General features: G+C 38.8%; 1 protein-coding gene across 2 annotated transcripts in view; it reads left to right on the forward strand.

The window, feature by feature from the left end:
* The first annotated feature begins 869 nt into the window (after nucleotides 1–869).
* The window catches only part of SP4 (Sp4 transcription factor), an 80,219-nt gene continuing 56,550 nt past the window's right edge, over nucleotides 870–24,538 (forward strand). Inside the window, exons 1-3 of one of the 2 annotated variants that reach the window (XM_026507285.4) lie at nucleotides 870–1,098; nucleotides 1,502–1,632; nucleotides 2,139–3,693. In XM_026507285.4, the coding sequence (XP_026363070.1) occupies nucleotides 1,092–1,098; nucleotides 1,502–1,632; nucleotides 2,139–3,693 (1,693 nt within the window). In that variant the 5' untranslated portion in view covers nucleotides 870–1,091. The remainder of the gene's footprint in view (nucleotides 1,099–1,501; nucleotides 1,633–2,138; nucleotides 3,694–24,538) is intronic. The other variant, XM_044387044.3, reaches the window with a different exon arrangement.

Raw genomic sequence — 24,538 nt, forward strand, 5'->3', positions numbered from 1 at the left:
GAGGAGGCGGTGGCAGAGGTGGTTTGGGCAGCCCCGCGCGGCGGATAGGCCCAGACAAACAACACCCATTCCCCCTCCCCCTCGCTTAGTTCAACTCCCACTCGGCCCCGGCCACGCCCTGCCGCCACCGCCCCCTCGGGCAGCTTTCCGCTCCGCAGCCAGGCCTCGGTCGGGGGCGGGAGGGAAGGCGGTGCCTCGGAGGGGCGCCGCGGCCGGCCGAAACTACAAGGACCGAGAGCCTTCGCGGCAGTGACCCGCCCCCTTTCTCCCACCACTCAGCGCGCGTCACTAGGGCCTCAGCCAATGGGGACCGAGCCAGGGAAAAAGGGCGCCCGGGTCCGGATGCGCCTCAGGAAAGCCATGCTCCCTGCGCAGGGGCAGCTGGCAGTTCACCCGGCGAGCGGAGTCGTCGGTGGTCCGCACGCCCCTTCATCCGACCCACTCACTTCCCTTGAGCGACAGCCCTACTTTTTTCTTTAGTGGCAATTCCAAGGGATGCTGGAGCAGGTTTTTGAGGGGGGGGCGCTGGGAAATGAGTAGGGGGCGGGATATCCTGAGACAACAAGTTTGGCTGTATGGACGGCCTACCGGCAGCGAGCCTGAGCTAGAACGCCGAGAGAAGGAGCACCGGAGAAGCCAAAGGAGGAAAAGAAAAGCGGCTGCACGGATAACCCCGAGAAAGGGGGTGGAGAGGAGGCGGCCCCAGCGCCCCGGCCCCCGGCAGGTCGGCGGCCAATCCGCTGGGGGAAGGGGTGGAGAGTCGGCGGCTCCGGCGGAGAGAGGCCGAGGGGGGTGGGGAGTCGGCCGGGCTCGCACCGCCCTGGCCCCGCCCCCGGCCCGCGCCGCCGCCCGCGCCGCGCGCCGCCGCTGTCAATCAAGGGCGAGTCAGCCGGGCTCGGGCGGAGAGAGGAGCTGCTACGCCACAGCCCAGCGGCGGCCATTCGCGGAAAAAGAGGCAGAGCCTGTGCCAGCTACAGCCTCCTCCGAGCCACCGCGGGCGGGCGGGACCGGCCTCTCCTCCCGCCTCGCCCCCACCCCCACCCACCTCTATCCCTGTGTCTCCGTCTGAGGGTTTGTCCTGTTAATGCGGGATGAGCGGTACGTATTCTCCACCCCCCTCGGTCTCCTTCACCGCCTCCCTCCCTCCCTCCCCAGACCCTGCTCGGTTCTCCCCCCTCCCCCGGGGCCGCTGAGATGCTTTAAGGGGAGGAGGAGAGGAAGGGAGGGTATCAGGGGGTGGGAAGGAGGGTTGTGTTTTGTCTTAATGTCTGAGAGAGAACAACCTTCTGGGTGTTGCTCTGGAGCGGATGGGTCGGGTTTCAAACCACGTTTTGTGATATCCCCCTCCTCCCTTCCCTCCTTCTCCCCCACCCCCTGCCGGTGTGCGTGGATCGCGGGTTTATGGAGATTAATGTTCAGGGGGAGGGGGAGAGGAGGAGGGGGGGAAGACGAATAATAATAATCTTAATAACCTGTTGTCGTGGGGGGGGGTTTGTTGCAGATCAGAAGAAGGAGGAGGAGGAGGAGGCGGCGGCGGCGGCAGCAGCAGCAGCAGCGGCGATGGCTACAGAAGGAGGGAAAACCTCTGAGCCAGAGAATAACAATAAAAAACCCAAAACCTCAGGCTCCCAGGTAAAAGCAAACATATAAAAAAAATTCATCACGAGACGTTAGGGGAGAGAGGGAGTTATGTCCTTTAATTGCCCAGAAGAAGAAGAGAATACAAATGTGCATCCACGCAAAGCATCTTTCTGAGAGTGAGGAAGTTAAATTGTAGATTCATAAAGATTTCACATGTTTGAGGGATAACGTTGTTTAAAATTACATCAGGAACTCAGACTAGTAGAAAACGGTGTGTAATTTCCCAAGGGCATTTGGAGTTTATGAGAATATACTTTAAGAAAGTTTGTTAGAAATTTCCTTTCATATGAACTTTATATTACAGTATCTGTTTCCTTATTCTTCTATCTTACTGCTTTTGTTACTATTTCTTTTTGATTTCTGTCACTTCCTGAGTAAGTTCTGAAATGTAGAGCTGTCAAAATAAATAAATAAATAAACCCCTTCCAACTACTGGCCTCCACTAAATCCGCCCACTTTTCCCCCTCCCCTCTTCTTTACCATCTCATTTTGGGTAGGATTCTCAGCCCTCTCCTCTGGCTTTACTGGCAGCTACTTGCAGCAAAATAGGGACTCCTGGTGAAAATCAAGCAACTGGACAACAACAAATAATTATAGATCCAAGCCAAGGATTGGTGCAACTTCAAAATCAACCACAACAGCTAGAACTGGTAACAACACAACTTGCTGGAAACACTTGGCAACTTGTTGCCTCCACTCCTCCTGCTTCAAAAGAAAATAACGTTTCTCAACCAGCTTCTAGTTCATCTAGTTCTTCCAGCAGTAATAATGGGAGTGCATCTCCTACAAAAACTAAATCAGGTAATTCTTCCACCCCTAGTCAATTTCAAGTCATACAAGTACAAAATCCAAGCGGTAGTGTGCAGTACCAAGTGATTCCACAACTTCAGACAGTGGAAGGCCAGCAAATTCAAATCAATCCAACTAGTAGTTCATCTCTACAGGATTTGCAGGGTCAAATTCAACTCATTTCTGCAGGTAATAATCAAGCTATACTCACAGCTGCTAACAGGACAGCTTCTGGGAATATTCTTGCTCAAAACCTGGCAAATCAGACCGTTCCAGTCCAAATTAGACCTGGTGTTTCAATACCACTGCAATTACAGACCCTTCCTGGTACTCAGGCTCAAGTTGTAACAACCCTACCAATTAACATTGGAGGAGTGACTCTAGCTTTGCCAGTGATAAACAACGTGACTGCTGGAGGAGGGTCTGGACAGGTTGGCCAGCCTGCTACTACTACTGATAGTGGGACTTCCAATGGGAGTCAATTAGTTTCCACACCCACCACCACCACTGCTTCTGCCAGTACCATGCCGGAATCTCCCTCCTCCTCCACTACCTGCACAACCACTGCTTCAACATCTCTGACGAGCAGTGACACGTTAGTGAGCTCAGCAGACACGGGCCAGTATGCAAGCACATCAGCCAGTAGTTCTGAACGCACTATTGAAGAATCTCAAACACCTGCTGCTACTGAGTCTGAAGCGCAGAGCTCCAGTCAGCTTCAGTCTAATGGAATACAGAATACACAGGATCAATCAAATTCTCTCCAGCAGGTGCAAATTGTAGGCCAGCCTATCTTACAGCAGATCCAGATCCAACAGCCTCAGCAACAGATTATTCAGGCTATTCCACCGCAGTCATTTCAACTTCAGTCAGGGCAGACAATTCAGACCATCCAGCAGCAGCCTTTGCAGAATGTTCAACTTCAAGCAGTAAATCCGACTCAGGTGCTTATCAGGGCTCCAACTTTAACACCTTCAGGGCAAATCAGTTGGCAAACTGTACAGGTTCAGAATATTCAGAGTCTTTCAAATTTGCAAGTTCAGAATGCTGGGTTATCCCAACAGTTAACCATCACCCCAGTGTCTTCAAGTGGTGGCACAACTCTTGCTCAGATTGCTCCTGTGGCTGTTGCTGGTGCCCCAATAACTTTGAATACTGCCCAGCTTGCATCAGTGCCTAACCTTCAGACAGTGAGTGTTGCCAACCTGGGTGCTGCAGGTGTTCAAGTACAAGGAGTTCCAGTTACAATCACTAGTGTTGCAGGTAAGTTACTACAGTCTTTTCTCTGTAAGATCCTTTCATGCAGTTTTAATAACAATTAGTACTGCTTTTCTTTGCTAACTCTTAGATTTGATGTAGACTTCTGAATACACAGAATCATAAGGAATCTAAAATCAGGAATATTATATTAACTGCCAAAACTATAGCCATCAGTGTGACCCGTTCACATCTGTATGTTTTAATATTAGGTTTTACGTGTAAAATTTGCTAGACACTTATAAAGTTATTCTTCCATGGAGCAAAACTTGCTGATTAGAATCATAATTGTCTTCCTTCCGTAATTTAGAAATTATATTTGAATACACAAACTCTTCAGAAAGAACTCTAATAAAAGTGATGTTTATATCTTCTTTAAAAGAAAGTAGGTTTAAAGCTGAATTAGTATACATTTGTGAATCCGTTGAAGTTTTAATCCTACTTTGTAATAAGGCTCACTTTTTCTTAAATTGGAAGTTACTTCTGCTTCAGCATCTTGTTGCTCATGCTTTTGGGTTTTATTATACAGTGTTGTTTTAAACTAGATATTGATAGAGTTTAGAGATAGAACTTTAAGTTATAAATCGATTAATTTTTATGTCTGCTTTTCTGTTAAAACCAAGATTTTCTCAGGATTTTGAATAATTATTCACATAAATTATACTTAAGTCTTACGGTTGTTATATTATTTTTAGGTATTTTTAGTGTGAAGTTGTTGAAAAGCAATTAAAAATAAAAATAGTAGAATGTCGCTAATTTGAATTAATTGTAGTAAGGTCATTTTAAAACCAGTTATAAAGCCGTTATTTTTTATGCATATAAAGAGATTTCTGAAGTATTTGGAAAATTAATCTTATTAAGTATTTTAAATTTTGTTGACTCGTCTTATTTTATCTAATAATACCTTTTGTTTTCTAGTAATTAAACACTTTTTACTGATTGTGATTTGGTGAAAACCTAGTTGTGGTTTTAATGCCTTTGATATTGTCAGATCTGTTTAATTAAATATTTGTATTTTGATAATCTGAAATGAATAAGCACATCACTTTTTAATGACCTTTCTTGAAACAAGTTTCAGAAAAATTATGTTAGGGTTTTTGTTTTGCAGTTAATACCTAAAGTAGATTTTCATATTTATAATTGGATATTTTCAGATAGAGTTCTCTGATTAAGAAGAACAGTAATTATGTGTTTTATTTAGATGCCTTTTACCTCTAAACCAGATCTATCCAGTAGAATTTTCTGTGATGATGAAGTGTTGTATATCTTGTCCAGTGTGTTAGCCACTAGCCACGTGCAGCTACTGAGCATTTAAAATGTGGCTAGTGCAACTGAGGAACTGAATTTTTAATTTATTTAATTTCAGTAGCTGCATGTGATTAGTGGCTTCTGTATTGACAGCACAGTAACCTAATCAGAGTATTTTCAGTGTGGTACTTTTTCCCCCAGAGCTATTGCAGCACAATTATATAAATATTTCTCTGGATTACAATCTGTAGTTTGCTTTGTTCATATTCTTTTCCTAAAAATTGACAAAATGTTAAGTATTAATAAAAAATGCCTGTTTTTGATGGGTTGAATGACAGTTTGCATTATCACAAGTTATTTCACTTACGTTTTGATTTGCCTGTTAAGCATTAGTTAGTGAATTATGATTAAGAGAATTGAATAATTTATAATTTAGGTTAGGAATAGTTAATTCTTCTGTACTGTAATTGGTATCAGTTACAACCCAGTTTCCCCCTTACCCATTGTGAGGGTAAGTCATCGATAGGAGTGTGGTCTTCTGACTACCTAACTCAGATTTACTTGAATGATGCATTATTAGGAAGGCAGGATCCACTTTCTGGAACTATAACTTTTGGGGGTGTGGTCAAGGAATTTGCTTTTCAGTTAAACTTTCCAGGTCATTCCAAATGTCATTGAAATTTGAGAACCAAGATTTAGACATCAGTAGTGAACCATTAAGCAAAATATGGAAGCAAATGGGTGTTGGAGCTAGTTCATATGTGCCTCAAGGAATGGATTTTGATGGCAAAGAGAACTTAAGAGTTTTTATTTTACAACCATATATTGACTAGCCACACGCTGAGCACTCCACATAGGTATGTTTATTCTTCATTTTCAGAGCTAATTTTTTTATTTAAGGAGTTTATGTGATTTGGGTGTCACTTAAGTGTGTCAGGAAATTTAAACTTTACCTAGTTGGATTTTTTTCCTCCTGAAACCAAAGATTTTAAATTTCATTGGTATTAAAGAGTTTATGTTCGAATAGATGTGCTCTGTCATTTTAAGAAGATAGCCATGTGGGGCGCCTGGGTGGCACAGCGGTTAAGCGTCTGCCTTCGGCTCAGGGCGTGATCCTGGCGTTATGGGATCGAGCCCCACATCAGGCTCCTCCGCTATGAGCCTGTTTCTTCCTCTCCCACTGCCCCTGCTTGTGTTCCCTCTCTCGCTGGCTGTCTCTATCTCTGTCAAATAAATAAATAAAATCTTAAAAAAAAAAAAAAAAGAAGATAACCATGTTATAAAGACCAGAATTGTACTAACTTCTGCAAGTCAGTGCGTTTAATTTGGGCCTAGTTGTTCACAGATTTTTACCTTATTGTTTTAGTATAGTAGGTACTTGACAAATGTTTGCTGAATAAGGGGTACAAGGTGATGGAGAAGGTAGCAGTTTGGAATTGGGAGCAGTGCCCTTGGAGTGGTTTTAATGAAGCTGATGAAATGGCTCTATTTTCATTAATTTCTTTTGGCTTTGAGTTTCTAAGATACTAAGAATGGGATACCAGGTACTTTATCGCTAGAAGAGTGAGAATGAGCAATAAGTGCCCATATATCCTTTTTATAAATGAGCCCTGGAAAGTTCTGATTTTTTACCTTGTGTCCCCACCTTTTGGTACTTTCTGATTATTTCATGTGTCTGTTCTTTCCCCCTAAATTTTTATTTTAATTTTGTTTATTAATTCATGGGAAAATTTATGCTCTAAATATTTATGACAACTATTACCAGGCTTGAAAAAATTAATAGTTGGTTTTGACAGAATGTAATGACTAGCTCAATAACAGAGGGCTAAAAGTTATCATCCATCCTCATGTCACTCTTCAAAAGATATGGGAAGGGTCTGGGTGATGTGGACAGGAAAAAAAAATTGTGTATGGTAATCAAATGAAACCAGTTCTTGAAGCTAGGGAGCTTCATACTTGATTTTATGAAATGAGAATGTTAGTGACAACCTAGGGGGAATCTCTTCCCTTGATAATGAGTTCAGCATAAAGTGTTTCTGTGGTTTGGTCTCCTCTCAGAATCCTGATTTCCGGGCTGAGTATCTAGCATTTAATTAGTTGGAACTGTAATAGGAACTAAGTACATGTTCCCTCTACATACTTACTGTTGGTACCTTGTTGGGATTATGAGTTTGACTTTGACTGAAAGAAAAGCAGAATTCCCTTTTTAAGAACAAAGGTAACATCGTACTGCTGGTTTAAGAACATCCTTTGTTTTAACTAAGTGACAAAAGTAAGGTTTTTGCTCTAAAAGAACTACCTGTTTGCACAGTGTACTCAGGTAGCCAAAGAGCCCTAGATAAAATGAAGTTAAGGAGTTACATCTCCTTAAAGAATTTAGAACATGTAGGGACCATTGATAACTAAATCGGCAATTAACTTGCATTGCCTGCGGATTTGATTTGGTTTTGGCCTTAATCATCATCTGTTGTAACAGATCATGTTTTTGCTTGATGGATGGATAATATTTCTTTTTTTCATTTTAGTGGCAATTCACATTTTTAGACTTAATTCCTATACAAAGGAAGTTCAAACTTAAGGATGTTGCTGGCCCTTCAAGAACTTGACTCTCTAACCTTCTTTACTTTTTTGGGAATTTAAAGTATGAAACCTGGGGATGTAGCAGAATCAGGAATGGGAAGGCCAGTTCTTCATAATTAGGGAAAATGGGGGCCAAATAAAGTAATTGACATTAATATTTAATTTAGAAACCTAACAATGTAGTAGAATCAACCTCTTACACCAGACTTTTTTCCAGAGTTACTAAAAGTAGAAATTGACTTGAATTTTAAAACTAGTATGATTTTTCTTAGCTATATATGTTCTATTAATTTGTGTTTTTTTAGGCATCTTAAAATAACATACATGTGTTATACATATATACAGATATGTAAAAATATACACACATTTGTGTGTATAACTATACAAATGCCTCGTGTTTGGTTGTTATTTCTTTTTTTTTTTTTTAAAAGTCAGGTTTGCTCTTGTGATTTTACTTCTCTAAAATCTTATAGTACTGTTTGTTACATATTGAATTTGTTATGAGGAACTTACATCTTGTACCTTATACAAGTAATTTAGGTTCCGAATTACCAGGTTGGTTTTACCCATTAGATGATGTATGGCATGACCTTTAAGATTTGTTGATGATGTCATAACAATATCATTACCAATTTTTAAGTTTTTCATGGAAGTTTGAAACATACCTGTTGTAAAGCCACATTATTTTTTAGAAGGGCATCTTTGAGAAGGATTTCAGGATAGAGAGGGGTGCAAGGGAAAATAGAGTTTTATTTTATTTTATCTTTTTTTTTTTTTAAGATTTTTATTTATTTATTTGACAGAGATAGAGACAGCCAGCGAGAGAGGGAACATAAGTAGGGGGAGCGGGAAAGGAAGAAGCAGGCTCATAGTGGAGGAGCCTGATGTGGGGCTCGATCCCATAACGCCAGGATCACGCCCTGAGCCGAAGGCAGACGCTTAACCGCTGTGCCACCCAGGCGCCCCGAAAATAGAGTTTTAATTATCTGTTTTTTCAATCTGAATCAATGAACATATAATAAGTAATACTTACGGAATATTGGAGCAGGTGTAAAAGCAAGTTGAAGAGGAAAAAAAAGAAGGAAGTTTGATTAAGAAGGAAGATAGAGGAAAAGTGCCATACATAGATCTTAAAGAAATAACATAGATTTACAGGATGATAGAAGTTTACTTTGAAAAGATATTTGAGGTTATCGCTCACCAGTTGTAGCCTTTTGGTATCACTGCTAAAGTCTTTTTATAAAGGAATTTCGTATTTTTCTGTTATAAGTGAGAGCAGAAATATGGGTCAGAGGTTCTAAGGTGCTACATGAAGTACTTAGGGATGACATAGTAATAATTGAGGGGGGACATGTGGGCTCTTCTGTACTCTTTTGATTTAGTTTTAAGATTGAATGTTCATAATGCCTGTCATTTTGCTACCTGATGAATGAGCAGATTGTGGCAAAGGGAAACCTGTTGAACCACAAATTGCTTATGTATGGAAGTGGTGAGATAAAGGCTTAATGAAATTGTAGTAAACTAATGTAATTTAAAGATAATTGGGCGTCTCTCTCCCTCCCTCATTCCTTAGTGGTATTTTAGAAATGAAGAAACTGAAGCCCAGAAAGTTGAATTTCTTGTACTTTTTGGCAGAGTGAGGACTAGAATCTTGACTGCTGCTCCAGTTGTCTTTCTGCTGTATTGCTGGCTTTGTTACCCACATCTTTTGCTAGTAAATGAGTAAGTGTAGTTGGAAGTTTAGGGACCAGACAGGGAGAGTAGTCTTCTCCAGATGGATTGTGTCTGTTGTCACTGGATATTCAGCTTCAGTATATTGAAGATAGTGTTGGTAAAAGCACAGCTCCCTAGGTCTCCTTGTTATTGAGTTTAATGGTGGAATCTTAGGGTATTATTTTGCCCTTTCTTGAAAGAGCAAATTCAAAACTAATGAGTTTAGTAAATTCTATATGTAGGTAAGCAAATCCTCAGGCTGTCCAGATACTATATCTTTTCCCAAACTATATTTAGAAATGGCTTTTTTGAAAAAGATGAGTCTTGTGGAGGAAGAAAACAAACGTTTATTGTTTAACTTCGAGTGTGTTAGGAGCTAAGATAGGTATTTATATCATCTCATTAAAACCCACAAAATTACAGTATCTTTGTAAGATGGTCTTATTGTACCTATTTTACAGATAGCCTCAGGAGCTTTAATTTCTTTAAGAAAATTTGCCCTCCAGTAAGTGGTAGAGCCATGATTTAAAATCATCTGTGATTCTGAAGTTTTCGTTTAGGAGACATAAGGTAAAAGGGTGGGTTCACTGGTAAAGGCTATTTTTCACCTTTTTGTGTCTGATATGTCCTTATGTCCCATAAAGGGTAAGTGGTTTTGAAAACTGAAATGCTGACTATGCAGTTGAAGTTTTGTTCTAGTCCTAACATTCTGTGGCACTGACAGATAATTATGACTAAAGGTAGTAAAAGAAATGGTGAATAAAAACTATTGTGGCTGCATGGAGATCTCGGTGTTAAACTCATGTTTTAAAATACTATACATGGAAAGTAGAAGGAAGGACATAGGATTAAGAATGAAAACAAAGATGGGGGCGCCTGGGTGGCACAGCGGTTAAGCGTCTGCCTTCGGCTCAGGGTGTGATCCCGGCGTTATGGGATCGAGCCCCACATCGGGCTCCTCTGCTGGGAGCCTGCTCTTCCTCTCCCACTCCCCCTGCTTGTGTTCCCTCTCTCGCTGGCTGTCTCTATCTCTGTCAAATAAATAAATAAAATCTTTAAAAAAAAAAAAAAAAGAATGAAAATGAAGAGCAGCTTGACATTTTAAGAATAATGTCAGGAAAGAAGAAACTCGTAATAAAGTAGGCATTTAAAATAATTTTGAACAACTCGTAAGGCTTCAGATCACAGCAAAAGACTCTTACTGTTTGAGCAAAATGGTGCAATATGAAGACAAGACAGAGATGCTCTACTGTGCCTCTGTTGACCAGCAAGGAAAACGCACTTCCAGCTGAAATGACTAGACCTGTAATTCACTGAGATTATTTGTTCAAGGTAAGTGAGGAGATAAGGGACATGTAGTTACTTTTTGGAAGTCAGAATGATCCAGATAAATGCCATCCTTGGATCAGAAGGAACTTTCAAATTCAGTTTCAGGCCGGTATAAATAACTTAAAAAATTACACAGCATGGAAGAACTGAGCATGAATTAAGTTCCTCACTTTTTGGAAAACATCCTATATTGCAGACAGATGAGTTTGATAACCTCTTTAACAAAGTCCCTGAGTGGATTATCCAGTAGTTGGCTTCTGAGCATTTAAAAAAGAATTCAGGAATCACTGGGAACCCGTATGGGTTCACTAAGAAACTAGATTTATGTATTCTTCCTCTAAGGTGTCCAGATGAGTATAGAAAAGAAATAATGTTGCCACAATGTATTTTGATTTCAGCGTTGATGGTCATGATTTCTTTAAAGGCTTGTACCTGGTTGCTCATGAAAAATGATTGTCTACTTCAATAGAAGTCCTTGGTATTATTGCATAGGGTTCTATCCTTGATACAGTCCTGTGGAATATTTTTTACAAATACTATAGTGAAAGATGGCCTCTTTAAGGAATTTAAAGGTGAGGCAAAGCTGGGAGACTTTGCTAATAATTATGATGGGAATAGACTTGAGATTCGAAGTGATCTTAATACTCTGGAATGCTGGGTCAGAATTAGCAAGATAAATACAATAGATCCTCTGTTTAAAGGGGTAGGGGAAATTGTATACCCACAAGATGAAAAACCTAGGTTGGCAGCAGGACATGTGAAGGTGATTTGGGATTTATTGGCTTAATATGAACTAAGTAGAGTAAAGCTCCTCCTTTACTTTGTGTTTGTCAGACCATTTCTGCAATATTGTGTGCATTGCCAGGTGTGGCACATTTTAAATGAGACACTGACAAACTGGCAAGCATATCAAGAGGGATTCCTGGGATACAGAGTGCAGAAAGCATTTCATTAGCAATAATTGAAGAGTGGGGGGGTTTCATTGTTAAAAGTGTGACCACTGTTTTTGGCTTCTTCTTCTTCTTTTTTTTTTTTTTTTTTAATCTGCTTTGCTTGGCCCTGGGAAACCAATAGAATATGTGTATTTACCCAGGGACTAGTGCTGTAAAATATGGAATGGTTTGTTTCAGAGAGTAGTGCTTTTCCTGTATTAGAGGCTGGAGGTCCATCTATTAGAGACACTGCAGAATGTAGAATTTCTTGTTATAGAAAGTTTGATTAGGTAAACTGTAAGTCTTCTTCTAATCTAAAATTGAAGATTCTATGAATATTTGATTATATGCTCCTATTCTGGGTATTTCCATCCAGCATATGGTGAGAGTTCTCTGTCTTAGTTAAACTTACATGACTGACCAAATATTTAGGGATTGGGGGGGTGGGGATTTGAGGGTCACATTTACAGTTTTTTTTTTTTTTATTACAGAGGGAGTATAATTAAGGTGAATTCTATTAAATAATAAGTATAGTAATTTAATTCATAAATAGATTCCTGTTCTTCACTATTAGATTTATTGCACTCTTAGATGCTATTTTTTGATGTTAGTTGCACTTTTATTTGGTGACTACCAAAGCATTAGTGTTTTAAACGTACATTTCATTGTCCAATGTTGATTTGAAGTTAGGGTATTTTATTTCAGTAGCTCTTTAACCATGTTTAGTTATGTTTCTGAAACTGTCACTTTAGTATGAACAGTGCAATTACTTTTCATATAGTGAAATTGGAGAGCATTTGGAAAATCTAGGATCCTTACAGAGTTCAAACTCTGGAAGCACTCACAGGTTCAAATTTGCTAATTTACCCCGTGGAGTAAACAGATCCAATATCTGTTGTTTTTGACTCAGAATATCTAGCACATAGGTGTTTTTTAAAAAATTATGCAGAAAATAGTAAACCCATCAGGCAAGATCATCTTGCATTGAAGTATCTTCTCTGTCAAGATAAAATCACAGTTTTCCACAAATCCATTGCTAAAATAAAAAGGAGAAAGGCTTTAAAAATGTCATTTGAGACTCAAGACCCTTTTAAATAGAGAAAGTGTTAATTAAGATATATGACGGTTGTCTTTTCCTTAGGTATGGTAATAAAGTTAGGAGTAGGGACTGTCTGCTTTATCAGAGGTGTGGTTTAAGTAGTAGGTTTATTCGTACTGCAGGCATATGTACGGAGAGGCTTCCTGGAGCACAGGTATTTTGTGTTCTAGGTGATAGTCAAGTGTGGCTGAAAGAGGAGTCAGGAGAGGCGGAGGAAAAAGGGAGTTTATTATACTCACATGTGCTAGAGAGACTGTCACTGTACACTGAGGGGGATCAGATGAGAGGGAATGCCAAGGGAGCCGGCTCAGCTAAGCAGGTGGGGAACAGGGAGAGGGAGGACTCATGGGCACATGAGTTTATTGGGGGGTCAGGATGGAGTACACAGGAAAAGACATGAGGGGATTCATTTCAATGTTACTAGGTCACAGTCAGGAGAAGGTAAGAAGGGAAACTGTGGCAGGAGCCACCCTTATCATGGTGCACCTGATTGCCTGGGCAGGGTGCTCGCAGCTTGCTTGAGAAGATGTGTACACTGCAGGAAAACACTTTAAAGCTTATGGTACAGCAGGACTAAAAATTAGAACTCCTAAATTTTCACTGATGTGCTGCTCCCCATAAGCTTATCCGTCCTGGGCAAACGTGTTATAATTGGAGTTTTGTCATTTTCTCATTTGTAAAATAGTGGTATTAATTCCTTCCCTTTTTACCTCATAGAGTTGCAAAGATCACATGACATAATATGTACAAAAAAAGTTTGTGTATTCTAAAGAAAATTCTACATTTGACCCTTGAACAGCATGGGGATTAAGGGTGATGACCCCTTACATAGTCAAAAATTAGCATGTAACTTTTGACTCCCCCCAAACTTAACTACTAATAGCCCACTGTTGCTTGGGAGCCTTAGCGATAACATAGAGTCACGTAACACATTTTTTATGTTGTATGTGTCATATACTGTATTCTTAAAGCAAACCAGAGAAAAGAAAATGTTATTAAAATCATAAGGAAGAGAAAATACAGTGGGAGAATGGTAGTTGTAGCTGTGGATATTAGTTTGAGTTAAATATCAGATGCAAAAGAGAAAGTTGTGTAAAAGGACTATCAGAAACCTTTGAAGTTCATCTAAGGATGGAGAGAGGTGTATCTACAGGTGGAAAAGAAGCAGTGTGTTTCACTGTAGAAGAACCAAGTGTCTGCTGCGTTCTCTGTCTGTGTTGGACTCTGAAAGTACTCACTTGTCTTAGAAGGATGCTCGTGGTGGGGAGGTGAGGCTTATATGCATGAAACAATTACAGAGCAGCTACAATTGCATATGAGAGTTTATACTTAAATACTGGGTTTTGAGATATGGAAAACAAGTTATGAGAGGTCAGACAGCTGAGATCAGTGGATTGAAGTAAACAAGGTTTTCTGTGGTGGAGACTTGAAGCAGGCCTCAAAGATTGGTTTGGAAAGGGGACATTTGAGACTGATGATAGAGAGGTGAAGAGAGAGGGTGACCTGAGCCAAGCAGCTGAACTTGAAATAAAAAGCATAAAGTCCTCACGCGGAAGCACGTAGCTAACACAGCAAGTGGTGTTCTCTCTGTGCTCCGTAGCAGTATAGTGTTCTCACAGAGTAGCTCAGAGTACCCCAGGGGAGCAGCCTGCCACCTTTGCTTCAGAGAAGTTGTGTGTTTATTGGACTGTTTCCTAACGTTTTGTTTGAAGAAGGGACTCTGCCAAAATAATAATAAAAATAAGTTTGAAAAACATGAATCTAGTGGATGGAAGGGATTGAATGGAAAGATTGGCAGAGCAAATGATATTAAAGTGTTTCTTTATAGATACAAGTGTGGATAAGTTAGAATCAGGAGGCCAGTAAAAAAGTATGTTGTTAGAGTAATTTAGTCATGAATTCACAATGGCCTTTAGAAAGGCTGTGGCACTGAACTTGCTTAATACAAAAAACAGGTTGTCAGACTTCCATTTAGTACCGAGAATGTTGACGTGAAAGAAGTGGTAAGGGATTAGGTAAAAACATTAGGTTTGCTGGTTCTTTTCCTCTACTCCATACCAAGTATATGAACAGGCATTAAGAAACTGAAGTGAGACATGTTTGCTTCTCTCACAGAATATATTATCTGTGTCAGAGACCTACTGTATTTTATTTCTTTGCTTTTAAGACATACTTTTTTTTTTTTAATATTTGAACATCTTTGAAATTAAAATGCATCTTATAGTCAAAGCATGTCATAATTTAATTAGCAGAATTTTTTTGTCCTTACAGTCACTTGCATCTTAGACTCAGTGGGATATGATGACTATATAATTAATTAAATTAAAACATGGCATTTGGTTTATAAAGGCTATGAGTGAGGTGTTCTAGATGCCCACAGGAAAGAAAAACTGGTTCTGCTTCTAGGGTTCCAGAAATGTTTTTGTGGAGAGGGTTATAACTGAGCAGGGCCTTAATGGATTACTAAACTTTTGCCAGGTCAGGATGAGGAGGGCCATTTTAAATGGTTATGTTGGATTTTACATGTAGTTTGAAAATCTATTTAAGGAGTTTCCTATGAATGTTACAAAATTCAGACTGGTATCAAGAAATATTAATACACATTAAAGGTGAATTGTAAACCTACGGGCAGGGGCTGTGTCTTTTCTACTATGGTGTTTTTCAACTTGCACATTGATGAATATTGCTTGGTACCTTATAATCCTGATACTGAAGTAGGGGAAAGGACAGAGGTGGAGAACTTTGATTTCATAGGAGAATGGGATCAGTAGGTCCTTGGAATAGGTTCAAGATACATACTTAAAGGAATGAGAGAGTTAATGTTCATAAAAGGAAAATTGATTAGTAAAATGAAATAAAAGGAACTTATATCTCATTGTTCCATATGTTGTGGTAGACAGGTGAGAATCTTAGCAGTGAGGGGAGTTTCAAGGAGGATCCAAAGGTATTTAAAGTTTACAGGTTGGGGGCGCCCGGGTAGCGCAGTGGTTAAGCGTCTGCCTTCGGCTCAGGGCGTGATCCTGGGGTTCCAGGATCGAGTCCCACATCAGGCTCCTCGGCTGGGAGCCTGCTTCTTTCTCTCCCTCTCCCCTGCTGTGTTCCCTCTCTCGCTGGCTGTCTCTCTGTCACATAAATAAATAAAATCTTTAAAAAAAGTAAATAAATAAAGTTTACAGGTTGTTTCTGTCCCTCTGAATTTATTATATAGGTGCCTCATAATGTAGCCAGAGAGGGTTTAGTATAGTTCTGTAAATAATGAGTCAAGTCACCATAGCTTTTTGTTCACAGAAGCGGAGCTGCTTTTGCACAGGAGTATAGGAACCAGATAGTGATCTGTGCTGTGGTAAGTGGGTACCTGTCCCTGGTGTGGGGGTGGGAGAGGGGGTGGAACATCCTTGTTTGGTTGTAGTTGAGGGTACCTAGGCCAAGGCATTGAGAAAGAAGAGGGAAGAAGAAAAGAGTAGGTGCATATGGTGACAAGTACTAACTGAATTTATGTAGGAGAAATGATTATACTTAAAGTGGTTTGTAAGTCCCGTACATTTTCCCATATATTTAAGTCTACATATGAACCAATTTGAAATGTTAACATTTGACAGATATTTGTCATAAATGCTACAAATTATGATAATATGCTCGTTGAAGCAGTAATTTGATTATTTTAATTTTATCATAATTGTGATTTTATTAATATAGTTCTATAAAATTAAAACATTGTATTTTTTTTTTCTAGAATTTTTCTCACCCTTCGTTCTCATTGGCAGGATATCAGTACCTATATTGATTCTAATGGTAGGGCAGGAATATGGTTTTGATAATCTCTTGATATCTTTTATCCATTTCCTGGACTCTCTGCTGGGAGAGTACATTCATAAATTCGGCAGCTTGGTACTCAGCATCTGTATTGTGAGATGTGATGTGTTCCTTATGCGATCAAATAACATGGGACTGAACTCCCTCTTCCATGATGTTCTAATGGGGAAAGAAATTAGTTCATTTTTCTTTTATGAATGAAACAAGTAAAAGGGTTCTTTAACGCTTATGTTTGGCTCACATTTACTGCATATTCGTAGTGTGCCGGATATACTGTTTATAGCACTTGATATATTAACTCATTTACTCTGCAGAACACTGTGTAAAGTTAAGCATTGTGGTCCTGTGCAAAAACTAAGGCCTAGAGTGGTAAATAAACTTGCTCAATCACATAACGTAAACACATTTTGTCTCTAGAACTGTATACTTTGTCGGTTACCACTTAAATTGTCTCTCGCTATACACTCCCCATATGCTACAGTGTGTGTTTCCTGTGATCATTTGCAGAATTAATTCATTGTTTCTTATGTGTCAGACACTGTGCTTAAACATTTTATGTATAATAACCCCTTTAATTTTTGCAGTTCTATGAAGAAGGTAATGATGGTGACATCATTTTATAAAACAGGAAACCAAGGCTGCCAGAGGTTAATATCTTGGCCAAGGTTATACAGCCAATATGTTAGACGGCTACTAAGTGAAAGTACTTGCAATAAGGCTGGTCTGGGTGAACAGGACTATCACCTATCTTTACAGTTAAGGAATACTATTGTAAGTAACTTACTGTAATTAACGTAGTATATTCAGTAAGGTATTGATTCCTGTATCTTTAGCTGAATATTCTTTATCTGCCTTTAGGGGCACAGGGCATAAATGCCACAGAGCGGATTGGGGGGGGAAAAGATTTTATTACTTTTTTTTATTACTTTGTGTAGCCTATGTTTATTGGGAATTTAAGGTTAGCAAGAACATTTCCTTTATTAAATATATGTGTACCATAAATCAATTTTGAATGAGTTTTTTAAAACATTCTAAGAATATAAGCCATAGAGGAATCTTAGATTTCATTTTCACTAATATTTATAACACAGTAATATTAATATTCGGTGTAATATATTAATAATATTTAATATATAACATCAATATATTAAGCATTATTAAATACAATGTAATTAGTATTTATGTTATATTAATTTTATTTATATTTTACTGACACAAAAATTAATAAAATTATCAGGTACGCAAAAAGGTGTATGCTTTATGAGGCCTATATTTCATGACTTGCTTCTTGATCAGCATGTGACATGTCAGTAGATAGGAATTTACTTTCTGAAGGAAATATTAAGAAACAACTTTAGAAGAACCTGAAGACAATAAGAATTTTATGTGTAGAATTTATGTTCTCCAGATAAGTCTGTTGTCATTTTTATATACCATTAGTTCAATTGAGAGGTTCTTTAACTTTATTATTGTTGTCTAGTGAATAAGTAATAAAAAATATTTGAATATCTGCCACCGTATACCAGACATTGTATACTAGGTGCTGGGGAAACAAAACAGACATGTTCTGTAATCATGGGTCCTATTGTTTATTTTAGGTGGATTTGTTTTATCTCAATCTTAGATTATTGCTGTTTTTAATAGATGAAGAAATCACAGCTCAGAAAGGTTAAATAATTAGCCTAGTGTGAGAGAATTAATACATGGGCATATTGGGAAAAGAATCCAGATTCTTCTGGCTTCAAAACTCTTACTCCAGTTTAATCATAAATCCTTGCGGCTGGGAAAATCAGTTTTTATGAAAAGTTTTTGAAGTTTTTTTCTCCTTGTTAAAGTAACTACCAGGGGCATCTGGATGGCTCAGTTGGTTAAGCTTCTGCCTTCGGCTCAGGTCATGATCCCAGGATCCTGGGATAAATCCCCACATTGGGCTCTCTGTGCTCAGTGGGAAGTCTGCTTGTCCTTCTCCCTCTGCCCCCTACCATGCTCTCTCTTTCACTCTCTCTCAAATAAAGAAATAAAATCTTTTTAAAAAACTGAAAGTAACTACCAACGAAGATTAAAGACTAGTTTACATTTTACAAGAGATTGATACACCAGAGTAAATTTATAGTCTCTGAGAACGGAGTAAATTTCGTATAGTCTCTATATTTTGAAAAGATGATTGAGTTCATTCTGCCTATCTTTAAGTTGTGTGTGTGTACACATATATATATATATATACATTTACTCGTTGTAAACATTGAATAAAAACTTCAGGAGATTATATATCTGTGGGCCTACTCATCACCTTCCTTGTTGTTTTCCCAACACTGTCCTTTAATTAAGAATACCAACTCATTTTGGCGTAATTCTAAAAAATTAACGTACTTCCTCCCACTCCCACTCCTACCTTAAGTCACAAAGAAAACTTGATTGTTGAAATCAAAATGTTCACAGCTTTCAATGTGCTTTTAAAAAGATTCTCTGGTAGCTATCTGAACAGGTAATGATAACTGTATATAATTTTCAAACTGGAAGGCAAACATGTTTCATTCCATAAGCAGTTTGATGAGCAGAGGTAACTATGATATATTTAAGAAAAGAGCTCTGTTGCTGGGTAGCAGATTAATTCTGTCACTAAATAGTTGTGTCACCTTTGGGAATGGAGGTCTTGGTTTTTTCCTTTTGTTATGATGAAATGTTTATGTATTTTGTAAAATAACATATTGGAGATATTTTTGTTTAGTGTTAAAATTTTAAGCACAAGTATGTGAAAACCAAATTGGATGAAATATTTATGTATGTATTTTGTAAAATAAGGTATTTGAGATATTTTTGTTTAGTGTTAAAATTTTAAGCACAGGTACGTGAAAACCAAATTGAACTTAGATTTTATTTTATTTCAGTGAGCCAAGAGGAAAACTCAGGAAAAATATCATTTAACTGTGTTTCTAGTTTTTAAGTCAAGTTGATTACTTTTGGGAGTAAAACTGTGAATGAGGTATGTCCATATTTCTAAATACGTAAGGTTTTATTTTTGTTGTGGCAAAGTTTTGAAGCCAAATCTAATACTGAGTCTAATGCTGTTGTCCTTTAAAAAAAGGTCAGTCATTTAAGTTTGAGTCATTATTAAGGATTTGCAGAATTTTTAGAAAATGATAAGCTACCATCCTTTTAAACTAAGCACATGCCTAGCCTTCAGCAACAGCAAAAATTAGGGCCAGGGCTCTATACCCTTGGGCATTCAGATTGCCATCTGGGAACTCATCTGACTCCTCAAAATGCCCTTGCCAGTGGATATAGACGTTGAAGATTCCTGGTCAGAGACCAGCTGCCCTTTAAGCCAGGGAGTATGCTTGCTTAGGTCTGAGCTCTTCTAGCTAACAAGCAGCATAGATTAGCCCTGTGAGAATAAATGTTGCAGCCACAGTAACTTATCCAATATTACCTCCTAACCTTTCCAAAAGCTAGATCCTGATCTTCAGGCCAATAATTTTACTGCAATCCCTGTTGCCTTCTTGCTCTCCAACTTAACAGTGATCATCCCAGCCTACCTATTTTATTGCCGTATCACTTCATGACTTAGACTTTTAGTCAGCCTGCCCCAGGGATAATAGAGTCAAATCTAGAAATATAGAAGTAGAAGAGTTAGGTGGATCTTTATATCTCAGTTTCAAAGGAGAAAACTTTTTACTGCTTATTCTGGAAGGTGGAGGATATGACAGCTGATTTGTAGTCCAAAGATGTCTCATGAGAGCAGTAGTATCTTCATCTGCTGGAACGTTAGAATTTTAAGCTTAAAAGTATTATAGCATGAAGAACACCGTTTTCAGCCTCACAGCTGCTGGCGCAATTGGAGTTTAATAACAGATTCCAGTTGCTTCCTTGGGAGGAAAGCACTTTAAATGCTGGATTGTACTAATGTCAAGATGCATTTATAGAATGTCTTTTGTGGAGTTTCTTAAGGGTGGAGGGGCAGAGGCAGAGGGAGAGAGAATCTCAAGCAGACTCCCCCCGCTGAGCTCAGAGCCCAACCTGGGTCTCCATCTCTCAACGCTGAGATCATGACCTGAGCTGAAACCAAGAGTCAGACGATTAACTGAATGAGCTACCCAGGCACCCTAAGAGTTTTTTTAAATTAAATAATGATAAAATGGATTTTTCTTAAACATGATCTTCAAAACCACTTATAATATTTGCTTGGATTTCATTTGTTAATTTAAATTTATAGAAACACTTTAAAAAGTATTTGTTATCCCTGATGACTGAGAAATAAAACCTATTTTGGAAATCATGTCTTAGGTTATGTGGGGTCTAGCACTCTACTGTTATACAGAAGTTAAAAAAAATACACACTAATTGTGCCCTCAAATACTATTAAAAGTACCCCAGTAAATTATTTATGTTTCTTTAGTTATTAAGTTACATGCTTTTCTATGTGTTAGAGGCCATTGAGCAATCAGTCCTCGGTGGTTAGGAATAGTAAGTATTTTTTTCTACACAAATAATATTATAGCTTTAACTTAAAATGAAGGAGATGTTGTGGTGCTGGTGAAAATAGTAGTGGACAAGAATCAAGACCAGACTCCAATCCCCTGGTCTTCCAGTTACTGTCTATGATAGGGTGATGTCCTTTAGCTTTCTTGAGAGATTAGTAAGCACCTGTAAAATGAAGGTTATATTGCCTATTGCACAGGGTTTTTCTGAGGACTAAATGGAGTAATATATGAAAATGTTTTATAAATATCAAAGCACTAAATAGATGTAAAGTATCATTATAAATTTACCCTTACTCTTTTCTTCTGAATTAATAGGTGTGTGTATTTAGCATTTTGCAGTCTCATTTTCTGTTACATGGTCATTTTTGTATCTGTAGCCTGTAGTGTAGTGCTGGTATATACTGAGTGCTCAATGAATACCCAGCAGAAATGAGACTTCTCTGTTACCTAGCTTAATTGGATGTGTTAACTGTGGTTTTATTTTCTGTATTCTGATGTTTTGACATCTGGGGCCTTGCTGCCCCTGGAAAGGACTGCCCCTTCCAGGATTAATCATTTCCTAGAGATAGTAAACAACTCCCCCTTGTGTGTGGTTTTCAAATACAGACCAACCACTCTCCAATCTGTCCTTTTTAGGCTCTCACTTTTCAGGCCACCATCTACCTGCCCTCATAACCAGGGACAGCCTCAGTGCTCCAGGGCCATCTGAAATTAACCAAACCATCCAGTCCTAAGCCTGTTTCCCGTCTTTTTTTTTAAAGATTTTATTTGTTTATTTGACAGAGACAGCCAGCGAGAGGGGGAACACAAGCAGGAGGAGTGGGAGAGGAAGAAGCAGGCTCCCAGCAGAGCAGGGAGCCTGATGTGGGGCTCGATCCCAGTACCCTGCGATCACGCCCTGAGCCGAAGGCCGACGCTTAACGACTGAGCCACCCAGGCGCCCCTGTTTTCCCCTGTCTTATCTTTTCCTTCCTGTGGGAATCACAGTAAAGGCTCTTGTCCACAATACCCCCTCCCTCCGCCTTCTGACTAATCCTGGTGCTTCCTTATGTGGCCCTCTGTGGCATGGCTTGCCCCCTCCTCTTGGAAATTGAACAACAGTCTTTTCAAGGCATTCGTTTCATCTGTCAGCCTTACTTATACCCACATTTTCTATTAACACATTATATTTTAAAACAGTGAGCTGCTGATTTCTTTTATAATGCTTACAGCAAAGAATCTTGTTAAGAAATAGTATTGGGGTTCCTGGGTGGCTCAGTCAGTTAAGTGTCCGACTCTTGATTTCAGCTCAGGTCACAGTCTCAGAAGCCTGTGTCAGGCTTCTTGCTCAATATGGAGCCTGCTTAAGATTTTCTCTCTCCCTCTCCCTCTACCCCCACCTCTCCCACTCTCCGCCCCCCCCTTTTTTTAAAAAGAAAGAAATAGTATTAAATATTGTTAAATGGGAAGTTTTCTTTAGAAGTAACTTGAATATTCAGGATGACTCTAAGCTATGTGTGTGTGTAGGTAATTAAATGTGTGCATGTAAATGTATGTATATATGTACACAAATATGTGTGTATGGGTATACAACTTTTTTTAACCTCACTGAAAGATGAAAAATTCTGGTTTCCAAGCTATCTTTATAGATCATCTTTGGTTCACTTCTTTTTGTTTGTAAGTAAAAAAATCCAAGGTCCAAAGTAGAAATATAGTTTACCCAAGTCACACATTTAGTTGTTGGCAAACCCCAGGTGACTTAGGTCTCACTCTTTGAGGCTTAAATAGACATGCAAGTGTTACAAGTTTTTTTTTATTAGAAAGAAAATTATAGGCAAGGTTTTCTTCCCTTTCTCAGGGGAATAAGGTCTTAAAGTTAATTTTGTTTTCTCCTGTCCCAAGTGGCAATGGTTTGGTTGCTAAGTAATTGTTTCTACTGATACAATTTTTTCATCTAGCAAAACTAAAACTTAATGTATTCATTTAACTTTTATTTCATAAAGTATTTTAATATTTTGTGTCCAGATATTCAGGTATTTTATGTCCAAATCCAGATGTTTAATGTCCAAAATTCACCCGTTTTGTATCTCTTCTCTTTTCTCTTTTTTCCCCCCCTTAATTTTAGTTTTGGTGGTGGAGTCACAAACTTAGAAACTTGTTATGGCCTTTACACTAGTAGTTACTTTCTTGTAAACATTTTCCAGTATTTGTGTTTTTTATGATACATTTGACTGGGTCAAATAATCATACTGTAATGAGATGATATGGGGAGAAATTGTTGAGAGTGGGGAATTATAGTTAATGAAAGAATGAGTTAGGGCTTTTTGTGGGTTTTTCTTAGCGGTTTTTTTTTTGTTTGTTTCTTTTTTGTTTTTGGTAGACATAATATTAAGAGGTGAATGAACAAGATTTGGGGTAAAATAGTTTTCTGCTGTATTGTTTTGCTGGATCTTTATACAAATATGGAAAGTTTGGTTTTCTACATCAAAGAAACAGAAAAGAAGAAAAGCATGAGAGGTGGCTTTAAGTTGGTTCTCCATACTGATACTGATAGTATATCATACTCCATACTGATACTAGTGATAGTTCTCCATTACCTTAGAAAACTGAACAAAGTGTAATTATGTTGGAAGGTGAAATTTAGGTTAAATTAAGGAGGTATATTAAGTAATTGAACAAGGTATAACTTATTGAGGAAGGTTGTTGAATCTCTGCCCGTGAAAATCTCATATTCTTACTGTCTTCTAGCTTGTTCTAGAATTGCATGTCAGCTGCTCCCAGGGATCCTCTAATTTTCTGAATAAGAGAAGTTACATTTTTTATCAAAGAGTATAGCACTTAGCAACTTCTTTATGTATGACCTCAAGTCGTAGAGGAGTGATCTAGAATAATCTGGTTCAGGGGCGCCTGGGTAGCGCAGTCGTTAAAGCGTCTGCCTTCAGCTCAGGGCGTGATCCTGGCGTTCCGGGATCGAGTCCCACATCAGGCTCCTCCGCTGGGAGCCTGCTTCTTCCTCTCCCACTCCCCCTGCTGTGTTCCCTCTCTCGCTGGCTGTCTGTCACGTAAATAAATAAAATCTTAAAAAAAAAAAGAATAATCTGGTTCATTTGGATTTTCAAAAAAATTTTCCGGGGCACCTGGGTGGTGCAGTCGTTAAGTGTCTGCCTTTGGCTCAGGGTGTGATCCCGGCGTTCTGGAATCAAGCCCCACATCAGACTTCTGCGCTAGGAGCCTGCTTCTTCCTCTCCCACTCCCCCTGCTTGTGTTCCCTCTCTCGCTGGCTGTCTCTCTCTGTCAAATAAATAAATAAAATCTTAAAAAATTTTTTTTTCCATTCCCTGCCAGATTTCCCATCTACCCCTTTCTTGCCATCTACCCTTATACCTGATTTAGAGGCCTTGAGATGTTCTGTTGCCATAGCTTTCAGTTTTTGTAATGGAAAATAAACAGTTTTGAATGGGCAGTAACTAAGTTGTCCACTATACTACTTCTGATAGTACTGTGATCATCTTGGCTTCCTACAGTGTGCATAGATAGTGCCTTGCATATAGTTGGTACTTGGTAAATATTTATAGCTCTGTTGAAAAAATTGCTTTATATTTAATGATTTGATTTCATTTTCCCTAAGTATATATGGGCATTCTTTAAAATTTGTCAGTTATTTCAAGGACTGACTT

The sequence above is a fragment of the Ursus arctos genome, unplaced genomic scaffold (assembly GCF_023065955.2).
Source record: "Ursus arctos isolate Adak ecotype North America unplaced genomic scaffold, UrsArc2.0 scaffold_3, whole genome shotgun sequence".
NCBI lineage: Eukaryota > Metazoa > Chordata > Mammalia > Carnivora > Ursidae > Ursus > Ursus arctos.